This window comes from Sparus aurata, chromosome 3, assembly GCF_900880675.1.
Source record: "Sparus aurata chromosome 3, fSpaAur1.1, whole genome shotgun sequence".
NCBI lineage: Eukaryota > Metazoa > Chordata > Actinopteri > Spariformes > Sparidae > Sparus > Sparus aurata.
Genome location: NC_044189.1, coordinates 11545158 through 11572983, shown reverse-complemented (window position 1 = coordinate 11572983; position 27826 = coordinate 11545158). Strand labels below are relative to the sequence as shown.

The 27826-nt window shown below is 40.5% G+C and overlaps 2 protein-coding genes across 10 annotated transcripts in view; both read right to left on the bottom strand.

The window, feature by feature from the left end:
• Positions 1 to 276: 276 nt before the first annotated feature.
• Positions 277 to 7965, bottom strand: lrrc71 (leucine rich repeat containing 71). Of its 6 annotated transcripts, none has more exons than XM_030411925.1 (16): positions 7783 to 7965; positions 6327 to 6365; positions 6115 to 6249; positions 5802 to 5909; positions 5544 to 5619; positions 5358 to 5432; positions 4497 to 4565; positions 4159 to 4318; positions 3993 to 4076; positions 3786 to 3860; positions 3590 to 3709; positions 3431 to 3490; positions 2814 to 2840; positions 2602 to 2713; positions 2167 to 2258; positions 277 to 1163 (listed from the first exon to the last, which is right to left on the bottom strand). In XM_030411925.1, the coding sequence occupies exons 1-16, from the start codon at positions 7847 to 7849 to the stop codon at positions 1044 to 1046; spliced, it is 1419 nt and encodes a 472-aa protein (XP_030267785.1). In that variant the 5' UTR covers positions 7850 to 7965; the 3' UTR covers positions 277 to 1043. The 6 variants fall into 6 exon arrangements, with proteins under 6 accessions (XP_030267785.1, XP_030267786.1, XP_030267788.1 ...); XM_030411926.1 differs by having other exon boundaries at positions 2602 to 2710; XM_030411928.1 differs by having other exon boundaries at positions 3993 to 4025.
• An 850-nt stretch (positions 7966 to 8815) lies between these two features.
• Positions 8816 to 27826, bottom strand: part of ash1l (ash1 (absent, small, or homeotic)-like (Drosophila)) — a 31653-nt gene continuing 12642 nt past the window's right edge. For 3 of the 4 annotated variants that reach the window (XM_030411427.1, XM_030411429.1, XM_030411428.1), the window contains 23 exons: positions 26598 to 27264; positions 26304 to 26477; positions 26108 to 26202; positions 25563 to 25636; positions 25368 to 25413; positions 25022 to 25130; positions 24590 to 24796; positions 24246 to 24392; positions 20579 to 20687; positions 20309 to 20458; positions 19831 to 19898; positions 19330 to 19496; positions 18982 to 19134; positions 18444 to 18498; positions 17978 to 18110; positions 16115 to 16390; positions 15724 to 15810; positions 15504 to 15594; positions 14917 to 15055; positions 14652 to 14824; positions 13904 to 14070; positions 12805 to 13294; positions 8816 to 11256 (listed from right to left, as the gene is read on the bottom strand). In XM_030411427.1, the coding sequence (XP_030267287.1) occupies positions 11165 to 11256; positions 12805 to 13294; positions 13904 to 14070; positions 14652 to 14824; positions 14917 to 15055; positions 15504 to 15594; positions 15724 to 15810; positions 16115 to 16390; positions 17978 to 18110; positions 18444 to 18498; positions 18982 to 19134; positions 19330 to 19496; positions 19831 to 19898; positions 20309 to 20458; positions 20579 to 20687; positions 24246 to 24392; positions 24590 to 24796; positions 25022 to 25130; positions 25368 to 25413; positions 25563 to 25636; positions 26108 to 26202; positions 26304 to 26477; positions 26598 to 27264 (3869 nt within the window). In that variant the 3' untranslated portion in view covers positions 8816 to 11164. The remainder of the gene's footprint in view (positions 11257 to 12804; positions 13295 to 13903; positions 14071 to 14651; positions 14825 to 14916; positions 15056 to 15503; positions 15595 to 15723; positions 15811 to 16114; positions 16391 to 17977; positions 18111 to 18443; positions 18499 to 18981; positions 19135 to 19329; positions 19497 to 19830; positions 19899 to 20308; positions 20459 to 20578; positions 20688 to 24245; positions 24393 to 24589; positions 24797 to 25021; positions 25131 to 25367; positions 25414 to 25562; positions 25637 to 26107; positions 26203 to 26303; positions 26478 to 26597; positions 27265 to 27826) is intronic. The other variant, XM_030411430.1, reaches the window with a different exon arrangement.

The following is a 27826-nucleotide window of genomic DNA, read 5'->3' as shown; positions in this document are numbered from 1 at the left end:
CATTTTTGTGTACCAAAAATATTCACATAAAAAATCAGTTTTGTCACAGAATAAACGATCAGGTGAATCACTAAAATATCCCAATATCCCTTAACTCATTGTAAGTAGTGCAAATATACACACAGTGCATTTGAAAAATGGAATACAATAACTTTAAAATACAGTTCCCAATATTATTATTGGAATCACAAATCACAAAATCTATCATGTTTCTCCTACTTGTTGGACTACACACTCTTTAATATGTTGAAAACAAACCGTGACCGGAGGAACCTGAAAGAGTTCATACTTTTATTTTGTTTGAGGGCCACCTGGTGGCACTTCAGGGCAAGCAGCTGATACACCAACCTCAGCATCAGATATGCAAGAGTTCAGTTACTTCTTATAAAATACCAACATGCCTTTATGTACATTAAAAGTTTTCCATTTCAATGTAATTCTTCCTGCTGTCAGCACTCAAATTTAAGAGATGGGAGACATACATTTCTAGAGTTCAGCTAAAGCTAATATTACACTTCAGTAGCCTACAATAGACAAATGAAATAGTTACCTTCACTGTCATGGTTGTTTAAGTGTGAAATTATCTATTTGTGTTGATTCCTCTACTGCAGTTTAGAAAGGAAACCACATGTTAACACAAAGATGGGATTTTATAAGGAAAAGACAGTAACTTTAACACACTGGGGGGACCCTCTCACACTGGCTCACAACTGTGTTGTGACAGCAATGGTTCATCTATATAAAGTATTGTTTGACCGTTCAGTCTATGTCCTTGGTGTAAATTCTACCCATGGGCAAAACAGAATAGTAAAATGGATCTGTAAACTGTCCTGATAGTTGTCCTGCACAAAAAAGCATCTGGATTTAAATGTGCCAAACTGTCCTCTTGTTATTTATGCACCACAAGACATCAGCTGTTAATACTTCCATTTGTTCATCTCATGTGTTACAAAGCCACAACAGAAGACACGGTAGAGATATACATAGAAACCTTATCAAACTACACATTAACTGTGTAGAAGTCAAGATTAGTTCTCTCAGCACTATGCCCCCTGTCCCTCCTCTTCTGGATGTTCAGATGTGTTTTTGTCAAGTGGATCTCTGAGTGCCATCAGTTCCTTTATCCTCACATAAATCTCACAATCCGGTGGGAAGCGATTTCTCTGAAAGAGAGATTAGAAATCATCTTTATGTTTCTCTATTACACCTCAGATGTCATCAGTACAGAGGAACCTTAAATTAAAATCTTGACTAATTAAGTTAAAATATGTTTTCTTTCAGTGGAAGCACAAATACAAGAAAGCAATATAGAACTAAGAGTGGTTCCGTAGGTGAAATTTAATGAAGTCAAATTAAAATATTTGGTGGTAAAAAAGTGTGCTTTATTAGATCAAAAGTCCAAATTCAAAGTAGCCAGACTCAAGTCATTTGGTCAAAGTCTCAAGAAATTTATTTTTTTCCCACCCATGATACGGCATTCTCACCAGCAGAATCCAAAAAAGGTTTAGTGGCTATCTAGTATTTACATTCTTGTCCAATTTATCTTACCTGTTCATAAAGTACATAGGTTAACTAAATTGTTAGCATTCAGTGAAATAAATTAATACAAAAGTCACTTAACAGTTTATTTATTTCTGAATTATTTACAATCCAAAAATAATCCCTCCTTATCAGTTTAAATCAGTGGAATACTGACAGCCAAACAACAACAATCTAACTGAAAACATGAAATGAACAGACATGTCATGTGAGTCTCATGTCTCAAGTCATTTATATCCTGTCAAGTTAAGTTGACTCAAGTCCAGGTCGCAATGCCTCAAGTCCACATATCTGGAAGAATCTCGTTTAAAATGTACTCCAAGCAATGTGTCCACGTTACCAGATCTCAACAATCACACTGAGAGTACAATGTTACTATTGCCAATAGGAATGATGGCCAAAGGTATTTAAAATAAGTCCCAATTTGTGTTAAACCAGATTTATAAATTATGGAAAATTTAAACACTTCCAAAATGTTAAATCAACTAAAAGCACACAAATATAAGGACAGCAGTCGTAGTAGAAAGTTAGTCGTAGTGGTAAAATATTGTTCTTCCTTTCATGATTTACCAACCACACACATATTGGAGGCTTGAGTTCACAGTTCGCTGTGTGAGTGAAGCACACCTGCAGACAGAGACGCAGCAGGCCTCCTTCATCACCCTGCATCTCCAGTGACTTCAGGAACAGAGGCAGCGACTTCTCTGTAATTCTGTTCCCTACACACACACACACACACACACACACACACACACACACACACACACACACACACACACACACACACACACACACACACACACACAAAGCCATTCTAATTTTAATTAACTCCTCAAATGGCCTTTACAAGGTTTCATTATTTATTTTGTGCAGAGCCCTGAGGAAGGAGCTGCTAATTAGCGTCCAGCTTGTACAAAACAAATTAAGGATTTCATTAGTTCAACGTGGCCTGTAAATAATACACCTCCTATCTCTAACTTCTTATGTATGTTTTTCTAAACAAATGACAAAAAGGGATGAATTCATATATAAGGCTGAGATGAACATGCCACATTTACTGACCTGCCAGATTGAGGGAGGTGAGAGTTGCGTTTCCAGGCAGAATAAGCTCACCATCCCTGCGTTGCACTGACTGGTCCAGCAGGGGGTTCTCTATCTCCACCCCCTCCACCTGCTGGTTGAGAGAGGAGAAGAGTAAAGGTATGACAGTAAGTGCATGACAGTGTATAATCGAATCATATCCATCATTGTAAATACAACTGTATTAAACAAACCTCAATTATGGAAGTATTTGATTTATCCTGCAGAAGAAAGAAAGTAAAACTCTGGATTAATATCGCATACACACTGCACCTTCAAGTTTTAGTCTGGCTCATTTAAAGCCCCAATCAATTTTACTTTGAATTCAGAGAAAACCTCAGGAAGTTAAGTTGTTTTGATTCAAGAAGACACACATGGATGGCTTTGACTTGCATGTTAATTTTTGTCTACAACTGACCCTTCCTAAGGAAACTATAACCGTTGATTAGAATATTATCATCATTTAGTGACCATGTAGATTTGTCCCATCAATCATAATAGAGGACATTGAAGCAATAGTGACTTTTAATAGTCTCTTTTATTATCCATTGAAGGTGAACAACAAAAGAAGCTTGTTGAGCTTGGCTATAACCACTGCCTGCTGGCCCTATGAATAAAGAAACTCCATGGGTTTCCTTGATGAATCAATGCTGCAAAGCGTGATGGTTAAATAAGCAAATACTTTATAAAAGCTTAATAAGCTTTATAAAGTATTTTATTGCTGCTAACAGTAGAAGAAGCTACCAACTAAAGTCTGATTTACTGTTAATCTACCATTTATCAATGATGTTATTATGAAGTGTGAACTCACACACAGATTACTTTTCTTGTTAGACTTGGCAGCTGGTTTCTCTTCTTTTTTCAATGGTTCCTGTGCCGTCAAACATCTCAAGATCATTTGTCACAAGATTTATAAGCCAAAGATGGAATCAGAACTGGGACTATACAACAGTTTCATTTTGATGTCTACCTTAAACATTATGTTTTTCTTGCCTTTGCCCTCTCCTTTACTGGCGCTCAGTGAGGTGCTGCTGGGCACTGAGTGAAGCTGGCTAGCAGGCGAAGGGTTAGAATCAACCCTCATAGACAGCTGCGAAAACAGAATGAGAAAATCTGAAATGTGTTTGAAAGACAGTGAGGGTATTAATTGACATTTCTGCACTTACAGACTGCGTTCTCTCCAGAAGCAGCTTCCTCCTTTCCACAACTTCTTCATGAGTGAGAGGAAACTCACCAAGTATCTTGAAATGGAAAGGGCCAGATGCTTATTAAATCACATAATATAAGGCAATAAGCAATATGATTTCAAACAACTCCCCCACTGATTTAAATGCTTTATCTCCCAGGTTTAAGTCTTTCATGTAAATGGATACCGCAGCCAGATGAGCAGCTCCTGCATCTCCGATCTGATTGTTGGAGAGTGAGAGAATGAGCAAAGCACAGTTTAACCGCAGACCCTGAGAGACAAAACAGGATGAACACTTTAGCAGCCATGAGGGTAACATATACGGTGAATATGGTGTCACTTATAGGTTATACCTGTGCAATATGTTCAGCACCTGCATCACCAATAGAATTGAATGCCAGGTTGAGAGACAAGAGGCTCTTGTTGGCAGATCTGAGTGTTGAAAGAGCCGACCCAATCAGACGAGCGCCCTCGTCTCCAATCTGGTTATTTCTCAGGGACAAGTGAGTAAGCCTGGATGAAAATAAACACAAACATGTATCAGGCATGCTTATAGCTGTGGTTACATAGACAATATTTGTTAAGTCCTCTGGGTTGTGGTACCTCCTCTGATTGGGCTTTTACTCAAATTATTAGTGAAATGTTAGGGTCCATGTGAATGCACCGCACCTTCAAGTTCTTGGCAACTCACATGCTATCTTCCGAGAGAAGAAGATGGAAGCTCCGCTCTGGGAGAGGGTTGCCCTCCACTGTTACAGTTCTTACATGAAACAAAGAGGAGGGGAAGGATCAGTTACCTTCGGTGCTTGACTCATGATGTTCAATACACAGTGATGTAGTTTTCTCTGCAACACTCATTTTCCGACTTGCACTCAAGTTTAGAAGCTGTTCAGACCAGGTAACCATCTGCGTCCTGAGTGATGCAATCACAAATGGAGAGCTCTTGGTACAAATGTGAGGACGCATTCAAGATCCAATCACTCAGACTACATTCTGAGGTGATCTGGGCCACAGGTGACCACAGGTTTTTTTTTTTTTTAACAGTCTACGCACATGTGTATCCAAAATGGATTACCGTAATGTACGCCGTAATGTTCCCAGCAGATGTTTGTGAAGACACTGTCTGATTTAAGCTTTCGACCTGTCTTACCTGCCAACATTTAGCGGCCGTTTGAACACATTGTTTCAGGTGACTTCATCAAACATGTAACATTTTGCGGGGTACAGTTAACTATAACCAATATAGGAAACTTCTTTGACGCCAGTGGAGAAAGTGACCAGACTCCCTTAAAAAAATTGTGAGTTGTGGAATAAGGAAACATGTATTAACTATGTGCAACATTTTCTACAACAAATTATGAACCATTTGGGCTTTCTTCTAAATTTGGTTTACGTTACACATGAAGAAATTTCTGGTCTGATCACGAGTGGTCTAGTTATTGTCAAAAGCTGTCCACTTTTGATCAGATCACTGAGGAAGGATGGTCATGCCAGGTCTGACCCTGAAACAGGTAGCTTCAATCAACAGCATGAATGAGTAAAATCCACTCACCTGAGGCTGGAGCACAGTGATATTGTGTTGACGAGGGACATTACCATTTGATCTGTCAGTCCCGCCTGCCAAAACCTGCAACACAGTGGACAAGATTACATACACAAACAAGAACGAAAACAGTGACAGCTGTAACCCTGTTCCCTGTAACAGGAGTGCACCATTCCCCGTCAGCTCTTTACTCACTGGAGGCTCTGCAGCTTGTTCAAGGAGGGAAGCATCTTCTGCAGCACTCTGGCAGTCGGCTCATCCACCTTCCATCCTGTTTTTTTTTTTTTTAAATCAGATGATGTTTTTTCCAACATTCAGCAGAAATACTGAACGATACTAACAACAGAGGGGCAATATTGGGCACAGACAACTCGGGATGTCAAATTTAAAAAGACATGTTAAACCAGAGACAAAAATGGCTGTAAATATTTATCTGTGATGATTTGTTCCCACCAGAAACCTTCAAGCTCTTGGCGCTGATGGGGTCTTCATTCTCCAGCTCCACTTGGAGGCATGGCTTCGACCAGGAGGATACAGCATCTATCTGTGACTCGCTTTCATCTGAACGCACAATTGTGACGAGTGTAAGTGAACTACAGTTAAGACTATAAATAACAATAATTACTATACATTCAAACTTCTTATATAACGATGTAAACAGTATAGTAAAGTACATTTTCGGTTAATGAATGTTCCTCTGCCTTTATATTTTCTTCGGTTTACGTTTTTAAATCAGTCTGTCCCTTGGTCAGTGATTCTTGTTTACCTGTGACCCCTCCTTCAGATTCAGTGGTGGAGGAGGCTGGTTGCTTGGTGCTGACAGTTGGAAGATCCTTCATGTCCAGAAGAGCACAAAGCCCAGGAAAGTCAATCTCCACATTGCCTGAGCACTGATATTCATCTGTAGGATAGAGGGTTTAAGGCACCGACCATATAACCCTCCTCTGTTACTGAAGACAACACGATAATGTTACTTACCAAAGGTCATAGCTGGACATTTTTCATTTGGAGTCTGTCCTAAAAACAACAGATAGGCCAATGTTTATAAAAGTGACAATGAGTTATGCCCTGCGATGAACTGGCGACTCATCCAGGGAGTACCCTGGCCTTCGCCCATAGAGTCACTGGATTTGGCCCCAGTACCCCCGCTCCACCTTGAAAAAAGGCGCTATAAAAGCAGTACCATCACCCGCGACCCGCATGGATAAAGCGGAAGAAAACGAAACGAAACGAAACAATGAGTTATCATATCATGCCCCTTACAAAAACAATGAAGCTAGTGGATAAGAAAGGGTATTTCATCCCTGACATCTATTAAGATTCTTAAAATGCTTAAATCCAGGGTTTTTTCCTGTTTCCCTGCCATCTGTCCTGCATATGGTGGGTTAGAGTAAGGTCCAGTCTGCTCTTGCAATAATGTGCGAAGAGTTTTTGAATGTGTGAATGAAACTACTCTACTACTAGAACCTACTTCCGGAATTGAAAAGTACATGCACATATTTGTGAGGGAAAAACTGTACTTTTTACGAACATGTTGCCTTTGTATAGTATTTTAACTTTGAATTCTTCTGTGTAAGTACTTTTTCTTGGTCAGATAGTACATGTAAATATTAATAAATGTTGGGCTTTAACTTAAGAGAGGAGTTTGTTCCTTATATTGTGGTCTTGGCTAATTACTCTAAATAATAATTTATCTAATCATCCCACTGCTTATTTAAAAACCTGTGTATTTAAGCCTGAAACAAATCCCACAACTAAGCTAGGTTTAATATTTGCAGTCAGAGACATTTATAATGATAGAAATGGCAATATAATACTACTTGTCTAATTATCATATTATCATTTGAAGCCTACATCTTTTTAAAAGCTATCTTAACAGTCCAAGTGAACCGCCCTGAAGTTAGTTCTAAGTTTTATGAATATTTATGATGCACATTCAGCATTTCTTTACAATAGCTTCCATTTTTGACATGGACGCTATTGAAAAGAATGCTGAATTTTCGGAATAAATATTCATATAAAATGGAAGTAGCTGTACAATCCAATAAAACGAGATGTTTCTTATCTGTCCCATTTAGTTATACAATTCGGCATTGGTTTGGAGTCAATCGGTCACATGACATTGAAGGTATTGAAAAAAATAAGCCATGGTCTTGTAAAAATATTTTTGCAAAATAACTACATAACACATCAAAATAAGTTTGTTACATGAACTCAGTTTAGTATTGTTTTTTATCATAATTTCTACTAATATCAGTATGGTCAGTGGGTGAAACTGAGTAAGAGCCTCCGCTGGGTGTCTGTGGAGAGAATGTCTGTCGAATATCCAACCTTAAAACTAACTTCTTTTCGGTGCCCAGTAAAGGGCCTGCGAAGCTAACGCTAATGAACTTCATTTCTGACCTGCCGATAAAATACACATCTTTTAGCTAACCTGTATTTCTCGAAACCTCGTCCTCAGCATTCGCCTTTTTTTTTTCTTTTGGTCTCCTTCTAGACATTGTTGTCTTAAGTCGAAATATACCAGTTAGTTAACGTTAAAACTTCAGGTAAAAGAGATGACGCCGTTTAACTGCTAGCTAGATGAAATGACACTGGCGTCACTATGGTAACCAACCTCACAGTCCAACCTGTGGGTTTCTCGCGAGGCTTCTGGCTGTGTACTTACTTTGAACTTTTCCCTTTGCTCTTGATATATTTGAAAGTTGTCGTTTATTAAGAGTTGCTGGAAGATATTTAAGTAGCTTATGCTGTGTTTGTGTTGTTATCAGTGCCAATAATATCAATATCACTGTAGGCTGTCATTGAACTAGTCTATCAATCGCACATCTGTAATATCGCGAGAGTTTTCAAATGACCGTTTGGTGCCAAAATGGCTACATGTGAAGTTTGTCTTTTAAGCCTCCAACCTCTTGTTTTGAGGGTTCAGTATTTTACATTCATGTTGACTTTTGATTGTGGTCCATGTTTGCACCACCTGAAGCTGCTCTAAGAAAAGGAAATTGTTATATTTGATGTTTAAACAGGAGCAGGAGCAGCTTGTTGATTGTGAAGGGAGAAGTTCACTCATTTATCACCGTGAAGATCAGGTTTCCATTTCAGATAATACAGTCCTGAACTTTCAGTAGGTCATGACACAGCACAAATCACCTGCACTAATTGTGAAAAGACTGTAATATAGTATCACTGGCAGTATCAATTCTTTATTAAATAAAATCTGTCTTGAAAGATGTTTGTGCTTCAACATATGAAAAGGAGATTCATGAATTGATGATAAGCATCTCTAAATTGTTGTCCACATCTCTATTAATTTTTAGCAACAACAGTCAAAGTGACACTGTACACCAATAAGTTTCATTGCGCAATGCTTACTGAAATCAGATCGATAACATTTCTGAGAAGATATACTGTATACTTGTCGTAACTCTACTAGATAACTTGGGAAGACTCAAAGCATAACAACAAAGTGTATTCACAATAATGTAGTGCTTTTTATTAAAAAAACAAACAAACAAAAAAAAAACAAATATAAAACAAAAAAGTAAAAACCAACAGCATTTTTCATGACTTAAGAATCATAATTACAAACTTTTAACGAGTGGAAGAAGTTTTTTTTGACAAACTGTACACATCACAAAATGTCCGCCAGTCTGCCATTTACAATGCTTGCATCTTATTTTGTGATTGTCTAAAAATAACTAAACGAATCACACAAAAACACACAAATACAAGTACAAGCATCATACAATGACTTCTATCACAAAACGGAACCATTTCCTATTTGAAAGAAAAGCAAAAAATAAGAACATGATATCGGGCTGACAGCTTTACTTTTGCTTCTGTCACTGTTTAAAAATATCATAACATTTTTATGTTGGTTTGTTTTTTTAGTGTTCAACACTTTGCAGCAAAAAACAAGGAGTACATTTCTCCTTAAAAGTAATATTATTAACAATATTCAGTGACAAAGATGTCGTTGCTGAGTCACTGTCATGTCCCAATGCCTTCTGTGTCCGTCTGACATTATTCTCGCTCATGCAGTACATAGATGAATTTCATTTATAGGCAACGAAAAACTCAGCTTAAGTTTTTATGTCGTCAGGACAGTTTAGGTGAGATTTTATGGACATTTAAAAAAATCATTTTCCTCCGAGTTTAAGTGTCTTCATTATAGTAATACAAACGGAAGAAATTATAATATTATCATTATTATAATAATCATAATACATTTAGGGCTGAGTCCTGTACAGTACAATAATAAACAAAATCCTTTTTCAAGATATTGCTTTTGGAGACACTCCTCAATGTAAAGTGTGTATATTTACATAACTTGGCACTGTACAGCTTCCCGTTCGCTCTCTCTAAATCCGTCAGTGTCTCATTCTTGTCACTTCTCTGTCAGTTAACCGCACAGGGACATTGCAGGCTGTCCCTTTTTAGCAGAGGCATTTGGGGGAAAAAAATCTCATCAAATATCACAATTTCTTTTTAAAACATTCTCCATGGCAATCAGGAACATAGTTTTCAAGACAAAAAAAGATCTTAAGTCCCTTCCCCTCCCCCTATACAGTATACACCGCCCCACCCGTCTCACAGAATATAAGAAAATATGACCATCACGATACATTTCATGTTAAGTATTGTTTTCCATAGTTTTCTTAAAACTGTTAATTGCCATCGAGCCCTTAATTTTTTTTTCAATTTTTTTTTTAAAAAGGTATATCTTCAAGAAATCTGGCAGAGTACAGACACACAATAAGTGTGCACGCACGCACACACTCGCACACAAGGCAGTCGGAGAGCACGGCTGTGTAAGGCGTTAAAGCCGGTGTCCGCCCCGTTCGCCTGATTTAGTTAAGCTGGTGAATCATGTTACTTCAAAATAGAGGGGCGAAGCTGACTGCCTCACAAGAAAATTAAAAAATTAAAACCTCAACAAGACACTTTGACTGACAAAAAAGCGCACACTCAATCCTCCCCTTCCCCGCCCGTTAACTCTAAAAACAAACACACCCCGAGCCTTCTGTTCCTACATAAGTAACTACAGTATAACAGGAAAAAAGATAATAGACTTTTTAACTTGCTTTTTTTTTTCAGACTGCATCATCCAATACTGTGAGAGTGTTAGTGTGTTTTCATTATAGATACATTACACAGAGCTTCACAATATCCATGGTACCAAAAGTGCAGTTCACCGCCCTCGTTCTCTCTTTCTAATGAGCAGCATCTGAGCACACTGCTCAACTTACATTTCTCCTATGCCATTTTCCCACCACGGTCTCGGCGCAACTCTTCACTCATCAGATATATTATGTCATTGCAGCTAGGTCCCACCAGGGGGAACAATTCTCCAGCATTCACATCCCCATCTACTGAAACGTATCCCTCCATCCATCCCTATTCAGTACCATCATTTCTGATGCTTGCTAGTGGAATTCATCTACCCATGTCTGTAATATTCAATGCATTTAAGTGCATGGGGTTTTCTCCTATGTTCATTAAAAAAAAAAAGACAGGTTTTGCATCATACTACTTAAATAAGCAAGAAGTCTCGGTCAGCTCTCTCCTCGTGCTCCTTGAGAACTCTTGAAAAGCTGAAATTGCCATGGAGTCAGCGCTTCCAAACCCCCTCCACCCTCTCAGAGTTGAGATGACAGTCTTGGAAGAGGTAAACTGGAAGAGGCCCCCAGGGACGCATTGTTGTCCTTAATGGTCGGACAACCAACAATGCTCATTTCCCTTTCTTGCTGTCTCTCCATTTTCTGCCTCCTGGCTCACAAGTGAAAGGCAGTGTGCTGCACAGGCACGTATCGACATTATTTTCTGCCCACGAAATCACCGAATCCAAGTGTCCGCCGCCGTAGCCGCCGCCCTGCACCTTCCTCCAGGAGATAAGTGACATCTATGGCTGTTGGAAGAGCACAAAGAGAGAGGGCGGATTAGGAGCTTAGACAGAAACAGCTGACACAGGGTATGATATCAGAGAAACTAGAAAGGCATCCTCTGTCTCTGATGAAGGTTAAAAGTATTCAAAAAGTCTGACGGAGCTGGCAACTTCCTTTACAACAGTGAGCCTGGCAGGATGTGTAGCTCTCTGAAACCACTTAACAGACTTTTGACAGGCGTGTTTAAGTGTCATTTAAGACACATCATCCTATGTTTTGGTATACCTCTATGGTATACTGATATACTTCTCTGTACAAGTAATCCACAAATAAAAACTCAAACTTGTTTTGTTTCCTGTCTGTCGTGCTTTGTCAGCAAATGCTTCCTAATTACCTCCTGTGGATGCTTTATTTTTGAAGACAGAGTATGGTGGTGCCTTTTAGCAGGATGTTACAGTGAAGCAGAAGGCTATAGTCTACATTGCTGTTATCATCAACTAATTCAATTGAAAGACCAAAACAATCTTTTACTCTGTAGGTCAATACTTTCAGACATAAAGTTAGTCACTTTAGCCTCCACTGATTAAAAAAAACCCTAGGCTTTTGACTTTGTGCATTTTCAGTGGTGTAAAAGGGAAACTGCATCTTGTATCCTAGAAGTAGATGATAAGATTATGATGTTTATTTCGGAAATATCAGCTCCTTTCCCTGCGATGCACAGCTCCACTTTTACTGCAGCTCAGTCACTGCGACTACACTGTTGATTATTACTTGTGACATTAGCCAATCAAATAGCGGTTTGGGTGGGGCACAGTGGTAACTACAGACACAGAGCGAGAGAGAAAGAATGCATCTGCATTTATCAACATTATGCACCTGATGTGTGTACCAAACCCCTCCTCCGTTGTTTCATTGGGTCTGCAACAAATATCTTGAAAATTTCTTTGCAGTGAATTCTGGACAGCCCATCTGCACTGTGTGCCACAGGATATTTGCATAAACGCGCTAACTGACTGATGAAGTAGATTTGATTTATCTATAGCTAGAAAAAAGAAAAAAAAAAAATCAAATTTGTTTGGCTGATATCTTTGAGTGAGTACAAAGGGGGGCTGGTAAGCGTTGGCGGAGGTGTGCGCTATACTGAGTGGCATTCTACTTTTTCAAGTTTTTGTCTCAATACTGCTCCATGCGCATATAAACCTGTGAAAATCAACTTCAACTTTTAAGTCTGAGATTAGCCACTGAGTGAGCCATCTTCAAAGTTGGTCTAGCTTTAAATACTTTTAAGGAGTGTTAGTCAGCAGATTGAAGAAATAAAACAACAGACTGGAAGACTGCATGGGGGGAGACTATGGCAAAACAGCAGATCTGAAAACTGAAGTTCCAATCTGCTAGATGAATGCAACAGAGAGTTAAAAAAAAAGTTTTTAAATGTGTGATGGACAGTTTCTTGCCACAACTTTGAGCTTGGCCACTCGGAAGTAGAACAGAAATGTTACATCCAACATGCTTGAATGATGTGTCACAACAGGTGATGAAAAAAGTGAACCCTTATTTATCTGTTGACCTACCCCCCTGCTTTGTTCCCGGTCCCTCACCATTCTTGCTGGGAGTTCTGTGCAGCAGATCCAGCAGGATTTTATTGAGCCGTTCCCTCTGGGCCTCCCTCCTGCCTAACACTGGGTGGTGTAGTGGCGAGGATGCAGAGGACGATGGGAGTTCAAGCATCTCCCCTATCCTCTCTGCGGCACTGTCCTCAAGCTCTTTGCGCTCCTCAGCATCCTGCCCATCCTCTTCATCCTCCTCATCGTCTTCATCATCATCACCATCACCATCCGTTCGTTCCACTCTTCTCGGCTTGGCTGAGAGAAGCTCTGGATCCTCTGAAGCCACGTCCATGTCATCCTCCACTCCTCTCCCGTCTTCACCCTCAGGTGGGAAGTCGTCACCTCGGTCGCAAGAAGAGCCATCGTCGTCGCAGCCCCCGACTCCTTTGGGTCGTTCACTCTTCCAGGCAGAGCGGCCGCCGTTCCTCTTGTAGTTGTCGGGAACATAGTGAGGCTGCAAAAATGTCACAGTTAGACCCTGGTCAAATGCAAATACATTTGATTGCTTTGCAAATGGAAAAAAATATCAATGCAACATGGTTAAGAAAAGTCATCTTAGTTTCTATGATGACACAGATCTGAACTAATTCAATATAAAGAAATGAATCCATCTGGTCCTTCATGGAGATAAAACAAACGAAAATAAGCAGAAATGTACACAAAAAAAAATCAAAAATAAATAAGAAAAACCCAAGAACTGATTTAAAATTTGCATGGGAAATGGTTATTTATCTCTAATTTACTGTGGGAACAATTAGCCACAACATAAAACAGTTGTCAATGAGCTGAAACCAAACCCCAGTTTACAAATCAGAAATATGTATGTGGTTCACTTCAGAGGATGTGGTTTTTCAGGTGCAGTTTCTCTTATTTGTTTCTCTTCACCTTCAGCCCCACCTTTACCTGTGATTGTACCACAGGCTGCCTCAACACTGCTGAGACAAAATGTGCCTTGGGCTGTAATATTAGCTCCTCTCTTAAAATATCTTTCAGTGCTTATAAATCAGTAATAGATCCCAGTACGGCAGCAGCTCCAACCGGTCAGGACCCCCATTACCCTCACCGAGAAGTCTCTTTTGGGAGTGAGCCGCTTGGGGAAGTGGTTGAAGGCGTACAGCTTGGTGCAGACCGGGTAGCGGTTGCGATGGATCTTGTAGAACAGGTGTGCTGACTTGTCCAAACGGTAATCACAGATGTACACGTCCTGCTCCTTTACATTCTTCGGCCGTCCTGTAGGAAGGAACAAACTTTATATTAACCAGACACTATTTTGAGTCAAAATAAAGGAAACTTGCTGTCTGTCAAGGGTTATAGCAGAGTCATAAAGACATTAATAACCTCAATTTATCAGCACTGTTCTGTTTCATATAGAAATTTACATTCACACCCGGCAGCTGTATTTTCTACAGTTCACTGAGCTTCACTCAAGCAACTGGGAAAACTCAGCAGTAGTTGAAGAAAATCTTACCAGTGGCTTCCTTGTCAATATCAGATCCTTGCCAACTGGCTTATCAGTACCGCACATGTGCAACTCACAACAGGGATGAGACAGAAGCGAGGTCTCTCACTCCTTAGTTACTTCCATTATCAGCTCTGGGAAAACTATTCATCTAATTCAGAATGTTAGTGATTAAGAATTTTTCAAACAAGTTCAATGTCTTCTGGATGAAGTCTGATGAGGTATATGATCTGCTGCTTTCTACTGGTCCCCGTTTTTTTGTCACGTATATGATGAGGAACAGGGCAATTGAAATTACAATCTAATTCTGGTGTAAAATGTTGTAATCCAGCACACGTCTGTTTCCTCTCACCTTTGCAATAAGTGTAGAGATCGAGGACACAGCAAGTTGCCACCACTGCCTCCAGGGGGATGATCTCATAGAGTGGCATGCGGAACAACTCGTTCTGGTAGAATCGCCGTGATGGAGAATGATGTGTCTCGTGAGGACGGAAGTAGTGGTGGCCAAAGGCAAACCTCTCACCCCTTAAGTGGACAAAGAAAAGGCCAGCAAATTAAACAATGTAATGGAACACTCTACTGATAGTTGTTCAGAGTACTACTTCTGATTCACTTACTTCTCATTCTTCCAGAGTTTCTCGATTCGGAAGATGTCGAGTTTGTCTCGGTTGATGTGTGGCAAGAGACGGTAAGACTGTCTGAGAGGCTGGCCCTCAGGTGTGCGTCTGCTGTCTCTCATCAGATACACACAGTCACCTGCACAAAAGACATAGACACTGACAGGTTCAAGGTCTGCAATATTACAGTTTCAAAGAAACTGAAGCTTAATAAGAATATTACATCTCAGTACAGTAAAACGTCTCTTGCCAAAACTTTGGAGAGTTTGGCAATTTTGGCAAATCCAATCTTTCAAAGGCAACAAGATCACATACCAGACTGCATCATATCAACTTCACTTGACATCTGGCCTATGTAATAATAACATTCACTTGACTTAATTGTTAAAACCTCAGCATGAAGAGTAACTTCAAGGTTCCCTGTTTCTGGCCAATAATAGTACTATGACCTTCATACAGGTGATGCAATACAAAGTCCTTCAGAAAAAAAGATTTTCAATGGGTGTTAATTTGCTCTTAAAGTGCAGAAACTGAAGCTTTCCCAGCATTTACGAGCGCAGGATTGCAACTTTTTGTCGCTTCTTTACCTTGATGTAGCAGCAGTTCATCTCTAAGGAGGCAGATGTAGTAGACAGAGCCAGCCTGGGCGTAGCTAGGCTGGGGTATCATGGGAACTTCCTGTAACAACAACAACATATGGGTGAGATTAGATGGAAGAGGATCATTTAAGTCCAGAGAGGGACAAAGGTGACATAAACCTTAATTAAGGAAGAAAGAAAACTGTTTTAAATTCAGTATTAGACGTACCCTGTCTACAGGCCGAGGGTCACACTGCTCACACAGGTAGTGCTCCACCTCAGTCTCCAGCCGCATGCAGTCAAAGTGCTGCCACACCTTCAGAAAAAAAACAAGAGTTGAATCACACGAAAGCAAAATACCCAGTTGGAACAGACTGTTACTAGCAAAGACAAACAGATTTGTAACAGTCTCCTTGATTTATAACTGAAAGATTCAATCAATACTGTTTCATTTATCTAAAAATACACAAATGACTCTCCACTGAGAAACTTCCCAGACAAAGTACTCCATAGTAAGGTGAAGTCTCAGGGGAAAGTCCTCACTAAAGCAGGTGCTCATACAAATATAGATTTTCCAAACACTTTTTTCAGTTGTTTATGTTGAGCAGCGCGCCTCTTACCATGCACTTTTCACACTGGATCATCAGGCCTTCGTCCTTGTACATTCCACAGATGCAACGAATGACATCGTCATCCTTGTCGTGGGAGCCCGGCCCTCCTCCTCCATGCTGGGGGTGGCCATGGTCACGCTCCAGCGAATCCGAGCTGTCGGCCTCACTGGCAGTCTCACCCACGATCTCATCAATCTGGACGGCGGCTTCGTGACGAGCACTGTAGTAGGCTTTCCGCAGCCGACAGACATCCCTGCCTACCGGTGACTTCCTGCCGTAATATTTCTGGAGGGAAAACAAGACAGTTGTAAATGAAAATTTGACCCCAGAATTATACCCTCATTATTCAGTCACTCAGAGAAGACTCGCTGAGCTGATCTTCCCACATGTTTATGGCCACTTCCTGCAGGTCACTGACAGGGAAAGATGCATTCAACACTGTCTTTGCAGCTGCAATCAGTGCTCCACCCCACAGCTTTCATTGAACAATAAACCACTTCCCCTTACGCTTTTTTTCAGTCCGGCAAAAAGGATCTTGGGACCAATGGGGGAATCTAATTTACACGTCCTCTTCAAACTCCTCTGACTGGAGGAGTAAGCTCCTCTGAGAGGTTTCAAGTGGCACTTGTTTAAACTGCTAAGCTATACAGATGTAAATCAACAGAGCCTGCAACTCGTGCACAGAGGATCAGCAGTCATGAAGTTATATCCCATTTGGGAGGTGTTTCTGTGTAAGACAGAAAGAATGAAACGAGTGGGAGGAAGAATGTGTTGGGGCTGCACAATAATGGCGTAAATAATCATTTTGATGAGGCTTTTTGATATTGAGGTGTATTAAATGACAAAGAATAGATGCTGCAGCAATCTCAGCTTTCATGCAATCTTTATAATGCTGATACTAAATGATGCATGATGATCTATTTGACTAATATTATGATGTTAGCACAAATTAATTCAAAATCAGTTATGACTTTCTTTTCAGTAAGTTTAACCTTGAGCACCAGCTTCAATGCCGTTTCCAACATAGGAACGTGAAGAACTCAGTATCTAAACCTGTGTACAGACCAGTCTACATTTTTGTGAGTTACAATACTTCCAGGTGTGACAAAAATGTCCCTTCTCTAGATGTAGTACTTTCACACACAGATGCCATGGCAACAACTTGTGTCAGCTTCCTAAACGAGGGATTGTCAGGACAACGGTAGATTCGATGTTGTTGTTCTTTATTAATGTAAAAAAAAAAATGCAGGATTAAGGGGGGGGGGGGGACATTTAACTATCATCTTCATCCTCATCTTTACAGTTCTTCAGATGCGGTGGAAACACAAATAGTGCTCACCAGGAGTTTTGATTCCTTGGAGGCTCCTCTAACCACACGTGCTGGCTCGGCTTTACTCGGTTAGACATCAGCCCAGCACAGCAGGGATTTGCATTACCATGACAACAGAGCTTCCTGCTTGAAGGCGTGCCTTTAACTAATGATGCACTTGTCTTGATTAGTGGTCTAAAGCTGCTCTAAACACTCGTCACACTGCAGTATTATCGATGAAAAGCAGCTCAGATTATTCAACATTTAACACATTTAAATTTCCTCTTTATTTGGTTATGTGAAAGCTTTCATTATAAAGCAGCGGAACCTCAACAACAGAGATTTAGGTAGAAGCAACTATAGTACTGAGAGCTGAAGACACTTTAAAAAAATGTTTTTCTCTCTGGTCTGCTGCACAGACTTGAGTCTCACAATCACAAAACACACTTGTTTGCTTAGGCACAAAAACAATTAATGAAGATCTTTCTCTTCTGATAAAAATGTATGAACCAAAACAACATACTATATTTTTATTGTAAACAATTGATGGGACACCTGCCTACCTCAGCATTGCGGAACACCTTGAGCATGTCTGTATCAAATGCTTCAACGGTCTTGTAGTGGCCGGTGAGGATTTGCTTCTCGATGGTGCTCAGGTCCAGAGGGTCAGTCACCTTCTCATAGTACTGGCTGTTCCTGTTGGCACACAAACACAGAAGGATTAGTCCCTGCAAAATATTTAAAACCGAGTGCAGCCCAGCAGAAACCATAAGTCTGACCATGACAGTGACTCATGTAGCCAAAGAAAAATAATGAGCTGTTATTGTTTTTACACAGAGTGATTACTATCAATACTGGACGAGAATCAAAGCACAGGCTGTCACAGCTGAAATGTACAGCACGAGATAAAACTGTTACACTATGTGGGTGCTGTACACTGACAGACTGATAACACTGCTGTCTGGAAAACAGTCAAACATTATGAATGAAGCAGAATAGATCAGGGTTTGCACTTTTACACACTCTCACCTCTTCCTGGATGGGAGGTTCACCAGTGGAGCAGCGAGTGTCTGGCCAGCCGAATCTGAAGTAAAACAAAAGAATGACATTCCTGTCATCAATTCTCAATCACAGAGCCTTATCATTCAGCAAATATTATATATTACCATAAGGGCACTGACAGATGTGTTTTAAATCCTGATCAGACCTCAGATCAGGCTAGAGGTCATACAAATGAATATCACTACAGGTGGCTACACATGCTGTGGGGCAGCAACAAATAATTACTTTCAATGTCGATCAACTGGTAATTATTTTTTCTATAAATCAATTTGCTGTTTGGTCTGTTTCGTCCTCAAACCCCAAGTTAATAAGTTTACTGCGATTTAGGGGCAAAGAAACCAAAAAGATTCACATTAAAGAAGCTGGAATCAGATCATTTTGTCTTTTTTCTTAATTGTTTGAAAGAATTAATGATTACCCAAATAGTTGGAGATTAATTTAATAGTTGACAACTAATCCATTATCAGCAGCTCAAACTGTATATTTCTCAACATAAGACACCAACCCTTGTAGCTGGTGATCATGTCACAAATCTCCTTGAAGATGTGTGCGAGGCGAGCAGTGCGTGTGACTTCTGTGTTTTCCTCAGCCGCAGCGAGTCGCCGTGTGCGAACCGACCGTGACGTCTGCAGGGCCGAGAACTGCGTCAGGAACACATCTGCAGGGCACAAGCATCTCGTTTTTACATGATTTACTTAAAAGAAATGTACAAATAAAATCTACAAGCAATGAAACATTCAATGTTTTGCCTTAACCACCATGTTAATCAATTGTAGCCACTTAAACAGGCTTTTTCTCATGTGTTTTCAATTCATATTACTTTCTCTTCACGCCTCACAGCTTGCACACTCACCTGACTTAATGTTGCCGTCGTCACGGATGACTCCTCCCCAGCGTGTGTATATGGAGAGGCTGCTGGCGTCTCTGTCTCTCTCGCCCTCTCTCTTCAGCAGCTCCTGTTTCTCCCTCATCTTCTCCCAGTTCCTTAGGAGAAACACTCTGTGCTTCAGCACAAAGTTCCTGATGATGGACGAAGAGGACAGGAGCGTGAAGATGGTATATGTCAAACATTTTTCTCAACATGTCAAATGGGAGTTCTTATTAACAGAAAATCTCATCAAATCTCTTTATTTGACACTAATTTGAATTCCGAAATCTCCACAAATATTGTTTTCAACAACAAAGTGTACATCAAAATGACAGATTGTAGATACAGCAGTGTGTAAGCATACCAGCTAATATTAGTTAATAGCAATTTTTTTCACTTAATGCACCTGAACAATTCAGAACAGAACCTGTATTGCACCCTCAAAGATGTTATCTGGTATTAGCCAATAAATGAATAAATGTTTACCTCTCCCTGTTGGACATGGGCTTCATGAGATGAGGGTAAAACTTGTTGCTGTCACTCGACTCTTCCTCCTGAAGATTATAAAAGTTGTATTAAAACAAGACACTATGAAAAAACCCCCCTTAGCTTCATGAAATGATGTGTTCCTCCAGTTTTCATGGCAAGCTTGATCAGATTTTGGAAAAAAGATACATACTTATAACCATGATGTTACTGACATTGCTGAAAGCCTGGTTTAAAAAGAAATCCTTGATATGGTGTAAATTTTAGGTCATACCATTCATTAATTCAAAAGCATACCCTTTAAGGTATTGTGAACTACATTTTTAGACACCTTGTGGCCCACTAAAAGTACCTCTGAGACACATACAAATCCATGCCCTACATAGACAATGTACCTGATATTTGATCAGGCACTGCCAAGCAACAGCTATATAATATTAGGCTTCAGCAAAACATAAAGGTAACATTCGTCACTCACTCGTTTTTTGAGCTGGTGTTTGGACTTCCTCTTCTCCTTGAGTCGACCAAGCCTCCGAGTCCCTCCCGTCTTCCCAGGCAGTCCGTTAATACGCTGGCTTTTCCCTCCAATGATGCCCCGGCAGCTCTCTGAGCCACACTTACACACTTGCTGTCGAGAAAAGAAAGTGCATAAAAAGCAATGAGTTGTGGAAGTGACTGATATAGCAATGCCAACATGAAGTATCTGAACTGTTATTCAATGAAGTCAAAGACATGGCTGGTGCTTCACCTGTTCTTCTGTGTTGAAGGAATGGAAGTTGTAGTCATAGGTGAGCTCAGTGCCGCTGGTGATCTCCTTGAGAGCAAAGAGACCGATTCTGTAAACCCCGTTCACCGACCTGGGAAAGAGAGATGTGACAGGGAACTCCACTGAGTGGGTGCAGAAATGACATGATGCATTTTACTTTTAATTATAAAGCATGAGGAAGTACACAAGGTCTCTGGAGTGTTTCAAAATGTCAGGAGGTTACTGGATATTACAGTCATTGTTTAGAGTAGTAGTTTACTGCGAAGTGCTCCAAACTATATCATATTGAAATTAAAATATTAACATAATGTTACATTCCAACAAACTTTATTTTGACATTAAGTTTATGTCTTGATTTAAAAATTACTAAACTAGCTCTAGAAAAATGACAATTTAATTAAGGTATAAAAGACGAAGGTCCTTATTTCCATTTGCTCCATTTGGTAACCGCTCAACATGTTATCATCCTTATGTTTCCCCGAAGCAGTGCTGCAGCTTTTCAACAACCTTCAAAGAATAAAGCGCACTTTTCTGTTTGCCAGCCGCCTGATAATTTATTCCTTCTATAGGGGTAAAAAGCTGTTTCAGCGCATTGTCTTCAGGCACTACAGCTGTATCTAAGGCCCGGCTGCATGTAATCTCTCTTCTGTGACAAGATGAATGACTCGACAGGCTTTGTCCTGAAAATCCTCCATCCTTGTGGAGTTTTTTATTTCAGCCCAGCCACTCATACACACATACACCGACCAGTGCCCTAGATTAGGAGTTGGTCGATTCTGAAGGGCAGGGGGTCCAGTTTGATAGTCGACTCTCTTAAGTTTGTAAGCTGCCAACAGTCAAACCCTCTGAGATGTAAATCTGTAATGACACATGCTGCAGATCCTGCTATATAAAGGAAAACCACATCTAAAGAAAAATCCACACAGGTTTCAGTTGTAAATGGCACAGGCAGGCCTCCTTAGCCAGGTCTCCAATTGCAGTGGATTTAGCCATGCTGTGAGAACAATCCCTCAGGAAACGAGTGAATTGTTTTGGCGTGGTGCGAGGCCGTTAAGCCATTTAGGTCCTGAACATTGGCAGAGACTGACTGAGGTGATCTCATCAGATTACCACCGCGCAACCACATTAATAAGGTTGGGGTTTCGAAGCAGAGCTTTCTCATTTACAATGAAGCGCACCTGCTACACGCGTCCCTTTGAGAGCTTGTGTAAGATACCCAAACTAGGGCAACACAATACTGCCCAACAAACACTGTGACCACATAAATCTCAATAGAACTAATAATTTCTGCCATAATTTCTTCAATACAAAGAATCCTGTACTTGCATGCATTACCGTAAAGAATCATTGCAACATGAGCGAGGAGAAAGAATAAATTGCCAGCGCAGGACTTTTTGTGGCTTTCCACCACAACGATTATTTCTATGCTGAATATCTCCCTCTGTTTTGGTACTTTGACTATTCTCAGTTTGCCCCTTACAGAGTGAGTAAGAAATTACCCAGATCACTCGAATCATCAGGCACACAGACAGCAATTAACTGAAACTATTAAGGTAATAGGCTGGTATTTTCCAGTTCGTTAACCATAAATGACGGAAGCATTCAGAAAACAAAATACTGAATTATCAAGCTGGAACATTTTCCAATCAGCGCCTCCCACTCACAACAATCCTGCGAGATTCTCAGCTTCACTTGTTTAACACTGTCAACTTTTAATAATATGTTCTGTGACTGTCGCTGTACCTGACAGTCCTCACAGGTTCCCTGAGGAGTGTGAGAGGACACACGACACAACACAACACAACACACACTCCTACCAACAGCGTCACACTACACTATTGATCTACAGGTAGTGTTAAACAGCAAGATATGCTGCAATGTGTCAACAAAGATAAGGAATAAGAAGACTGAAAGCCAATGAACATGGATGTAAACAAAGCTGGATTTTAAATACTTTATGTCTAACTGAAATTAAATAGCCTTTTATGCCTGCTACAGCATACATCCGCCCTGTCAATCGCTTGTTCTGTGATCTTCTTCAAGGAAACAAAAGCTTTCCTATTCTTTGGTTTCACAATATCACCCCTAGAATACCATTCTCATATCTTATCTGCCTACATGGATGGAGATTAGGGTTGCAACAAGCAAATTAGGACAACATTTTTTCATCAGTGATTAATCTGCCAAGTACTGTCTTTATTCTTTAGTCTATCAAATGCCAAACAGATGTTTGTCATGATTTCCCAAAGCCCAAAGACACATCTTCAAGTTGCTTTTTTTTTTTATCCAACCACCAGTCCAAAACCCAAAGAATTATCATTTACTGTCATATATGACGAAGAAGAACTTTTAAGCAACATTATGTAGAAAAAGACACACATGCACACACACTTTCTCAATGCATCACCACTGTCGTAAATACAGATCCCAGGTCTGTAACAATTTGTCAGATGTAACCTAGATGCTGACTAGAAACAAAACTCATTACATCATAGCAATGTATGCCTGCCCAGGTAAATAGAGACCTGCCCAGGAAAATAAAATCCAATTCCATTTTTTCTCAATCAACCATGTAATTTTACAGAGCACACAGACCATCCGTGCTCCAGCCCCAACAACCTCACCACACACAGCATGGATCACACAGCATGCATCACACAGCATGCATCACACAGCATGCATCAGCTTGAGGAGAACATTTTCCCCATAAGCTAACATATTGACAGACGCATCTGTAAATTGTTGGATAATTGTTGTTGGGCTTCACAGCCCCCCTGAAATGACTCGATGTACTGTCATAATTTAAGCCATTCGGTCCGATAACATTTCAACAAGTCTAGAAGAGACGCACGATTAAATTATTTTATCCCCTTTCAAGTTAGCAGGGCGCTAAACCAGACGTAAGCCAGCTCAGTCAGAAGAAGTCTCGAGTGCACTTGCCCTATGCCTTCTAGCTAAAGTATCCTTAAAACTCAATGTACAAACATCATCACACATCATGCATCTCAGCTCCAAACATTCCCTGGGGGATAGTGCACTTCTCACATAAGTTTGCAGTGAATAACTAATTAGCTGCTCAGCTGCAGCACATTCAACTGCATCTTATCATTCCTCTAAATGTCACTATTAATACCACTTAAGCCACACTGTATGCCCCTGACATGTAGCTTCAGTTTGATGACTTTGTCTCTCGCTCCCTATGTTGTAAGACAGACACTCTGGCGGACTGCCTGCTGCTGTCAGTCAAACAGACACACCCCTCCAGCCGGCTAGAAAGAACAGAGCATTTCCTATATTTCCTTTTTAAGACCTAAATTTATCCTAAAAATTCCTCTCAATGATAACAAATTATTAACAAAACATAGACAATATTTGAGAGTACCAAATAAGGGATATTAAAATGTGATCTCAGTTGGACTTTTACACACAATGCTTTTGCTTATGTTAAGTGAACACCGTGTGGTTTCCTTTTGTCATCATAGTCAAATAAATGCTGTTAATGTCAGGTCTGGCTCAATTATCTGTCTTTAACAACTTGTGGCAACCGCTCACTGCTAAAAAGGCTTAGCCAAATCTGGGCTTTATTGAGAACCCAAAAGAACAACAAGGACATTAAAGGGAACTGGTTTAAAGCTGTCATGACACCCACCACTTCTGCATCTCACAGTTGGGTTCACAGCTGTGGTTTATGAACCGTGCCTCATTGCCCATTCGGTAGCTGTCAATCACCATGCCGCTATCCAGATTCAGACAGTACTGGCCACTATGGGAGAAGTACTGCTCCATCATACGGCTCCTGAAAAATAGTAGGAGAGGGAGTGGAAGATTAAAAGAGAGGCTTCCATTAATTTCCATGTCAAGACAAATTAAGTCCTGAAATGAGGGAGTAAAACAGGCATAAAGACATATGCAGGACATCCTAAATCTTCTGCCAGCCTTAGATCTGGCACCCAACAAGAATTTATTGCAAAATACATGACCCAGTTAGCTCACCTAAACTCCTGTTCGCTAACCACCTCTCCCAGATACTCGATGATAAACTGTCCAGCACGAAGTGACTCCTTGGTGCGGATGCCCCAGCCTTTTCCCTCAGCACGGAATCGCTCCAGACACTGGACCCATTCGTGTCTCTGGATGCGCTGGTTGTCACACCGATCAGAACATGGACAAGTGCTGGGAGAGCACTCAGCAAAACTCATTCTAGGGAAATAGGCAATCAACACATAGAAAAATGAGACTGAGGTTACAATTCTCTTGAGTTGACATGAAGTGTACCCTCTATTCACATTTGTTTAATTACAAAAAAAACAAAACATTTAAACAATGTTTCTACACAAACAGATGACCAAAGTACTCATAGTACAACTAGTACTGAGTTTTGAAGTACAGAAAGATTGTGTTCTACAATGGGGAACCTTTCATTACCTATTTAGGCATTCATCCAGGCAGCCTTTTTCAGCTGAGACCTCATGAGGTCTACAGTTGCATGTAGTTGTTTCATAACCAGAGAGAGGTTTCACGTCCACATAGACATCTGTGACAGAAAGGGGGTTTACCAGTTTAGATTTACAGTTGCTAACACTCTCATGAGGTGTGACCAGCAGTGAGAACATCAAATGTTTTTTTAATTCCTTTTTGGGAACAAACAATGCATATCATTTATTACATGGACAACATCAGTCAAAGCAACCACTGCAACAAATGTAGTACGACAAATAAATGTAAGCAATTACATTATGGTTGAATCACTTGAACAAAGCTGGATACTCACTTGATCTGATCTTCTTATAAAGGGGGACATCAGGCCTCTTGTAAAGCTGAAACACAAACAGGATGGTACACATAAAGAGGTTTAAAGACAGAGACAAATACTTAAGAGGCTGTACCTTTTCAAAGTACCCATCAGTAATTTATGGTGAGCATGGAAAATCCCTAAAAACACTAAGTGCTCAACATGATTGATCACCTGATCGTGTTTCCACAGCCATAAGATGTCGTAAGGCAACTGGAAATCAATGCGCTTCTGTCTCAGGTACTTCCCTGAAAAAACAAAGAAAGCAAAAATTTAAACATAAGAGAAGAAAGAAGTTATTTTTGACCATATATATTCACAAACTTTATGTAAATGAAAAGTTTAACCTCTCAAAGAAAAATGTTGTTTTTCATCTCATCATAGCTGCAAATATAGAGAAAAAAGAGGGTCTTGTTCCTAGACATTGGTTAACTGAGTTATCTGGAAACTGGTGAGTCAACCCAGAAACTCTCCAAATCTGACTCTTGTACAAACAGTGGTTATGGCTTTGACTCAGAAAAACTCTGATTAATCCAGCTTCATGAGACAGGCTGATGTAGAAACTTGACTGATGACTCTTTAACAGCATCATAATGAACTCAGATTGTTGTGTGTTTTAATAAAGTGGTAATTTAATTTGTAGGAATTACATTTGTGGATCTTGTGTCATATAAATATCAAGTGCGGAACTAAAGAAAGTGACCTAATTAAAGACTCACCAACATGTATAGGCGCTGGAAACAATCCATAATCATGTTCCCCCGGTATGTATTCTAGCTTCTCTTTCTTTAGCTGCAGAAGCTGACTCCGGGGGCTATAAAGGCACAGAAAAAGTCAAATGTAGAGGCAGTCAACAGACACTAAACATCTGCATTAGAAGCAAAACAAAAAGATTTTGTTTTCTTTGGTACTCACTCTTCAGTCTTGTACACATCAGAGTAAAGTCCCGCCTTCTGGAACTTCTTCTTTGGAGGTCTAGCTGGTCTCTTTTCTCGTTGGCTTGTTACGGGCATGGGCGGAGCTTGTTCCCTGGAGACGGTGCCTGGGCGTTCTGGGGAGCAGTGGCCATCTGGCTTGCTTTCCACTGAGCTAAAAATAGAACCATGACTTGGTTTCTAGTGACTTCACAAATCTTTATATATCAGCATTGAATCTTAACATTTGTACTCCAAGGGTTAATATTCAACAGTGTGGTGCAAATCTCCTTACCCACGAAAGTGCTGGAGCTCGTCCTGGGTGAGCCAGCTTCTTCCTGTCCCAGTCCTGGACCTTGCCACCAGGTTACCCAGGTTCTCCTCTCTGTCTGGCAAACGCTCCTCAGGCTCTTCTACCTCCCCGTCCTCTTCTTCTTCCTCCTCTTCCTCTTCTCCATCTCTATCCCAGTGCTTCCTCTTTTGACCTTTTCTCCGCTGGCCCTGGACTACTGACTCAATAGCATCTGTCACAGTGTCCCCCTCCCAACCCCTGGCTCCTGCTGGCCGCTCTCCCGCTCTGTCCCTATGCCGGCTCTGATTCAACTCAACCACTGGAGGTGGAGATGGCGGCGGGGAGGGTAACGGGTGTTTTCTCGGACGCCCAGGGCCCCTCTTCTTTACCACATTGTTTCCTGTACGAGCCTGTCTCTGTAGCTTTTTGGCACGCAGGATCTTGTTGACGTGGTGCAGGCTGTGTTTGGATGGCTGTGTCCGATGGGAATGGTGGGGCAGGGAGGTATCCAGGCAACAGTCCTGAGAGGGGGAGAGGCGGGAAGAGGAAGCTGAACCGTGGGAGTGAAACAGAGAAGGTTGGTGATGGTGCTGCTGTCGGTGGTGCAGGGATCCCTCGGGCCCTTCAGAGGTCGAGAGAGAAACACCTCTTGTCTGGATACCTGATGACCCTATCAAACAAAGAGATAATTAGTGCCATGTATGTAGCACTAAATAAAAAAGTGAACACTCTTCTGTGACTCTCAAAACTATGCAGCACAATGGGCAATGTGCCTCAAAAAGAGTTTGAGGTTTGTTAAGATAAGAGGACATGTGAACCTGGTGTTTTTTTTTTTTTTTATTATTCATGCCCTGCATTAAGCTGAATGAGCAAGCAGTTTATGACTCATGTTTATTTACAATAATACATCTTTTCGCCCTCTCTTAGCCACTTCATTTTCTCAGACTACGCTCGAAGTGTTCCCTCCAACTATTAAGTCTGTGACCACAACAGTGTTACAGAGTACACCAGGCTTTTTTTTTTTTTTTGTTACAAGAAAAGCCCCTTATTATCTGTGGAGCACTGTGTTAATTTATTGCTAAGGCAAACTGAACATTTCCTTTAGCTGCAGCTTAACATTAAAAGCACTTATCTGGAGAAATGCGAGTTGACTTTTATTTTGATGTAAGCTAGTCACAGGAAATGCATTTAACGCTATCATTTGTCAAAAATGTGTCTGCAGAGCAAAACAA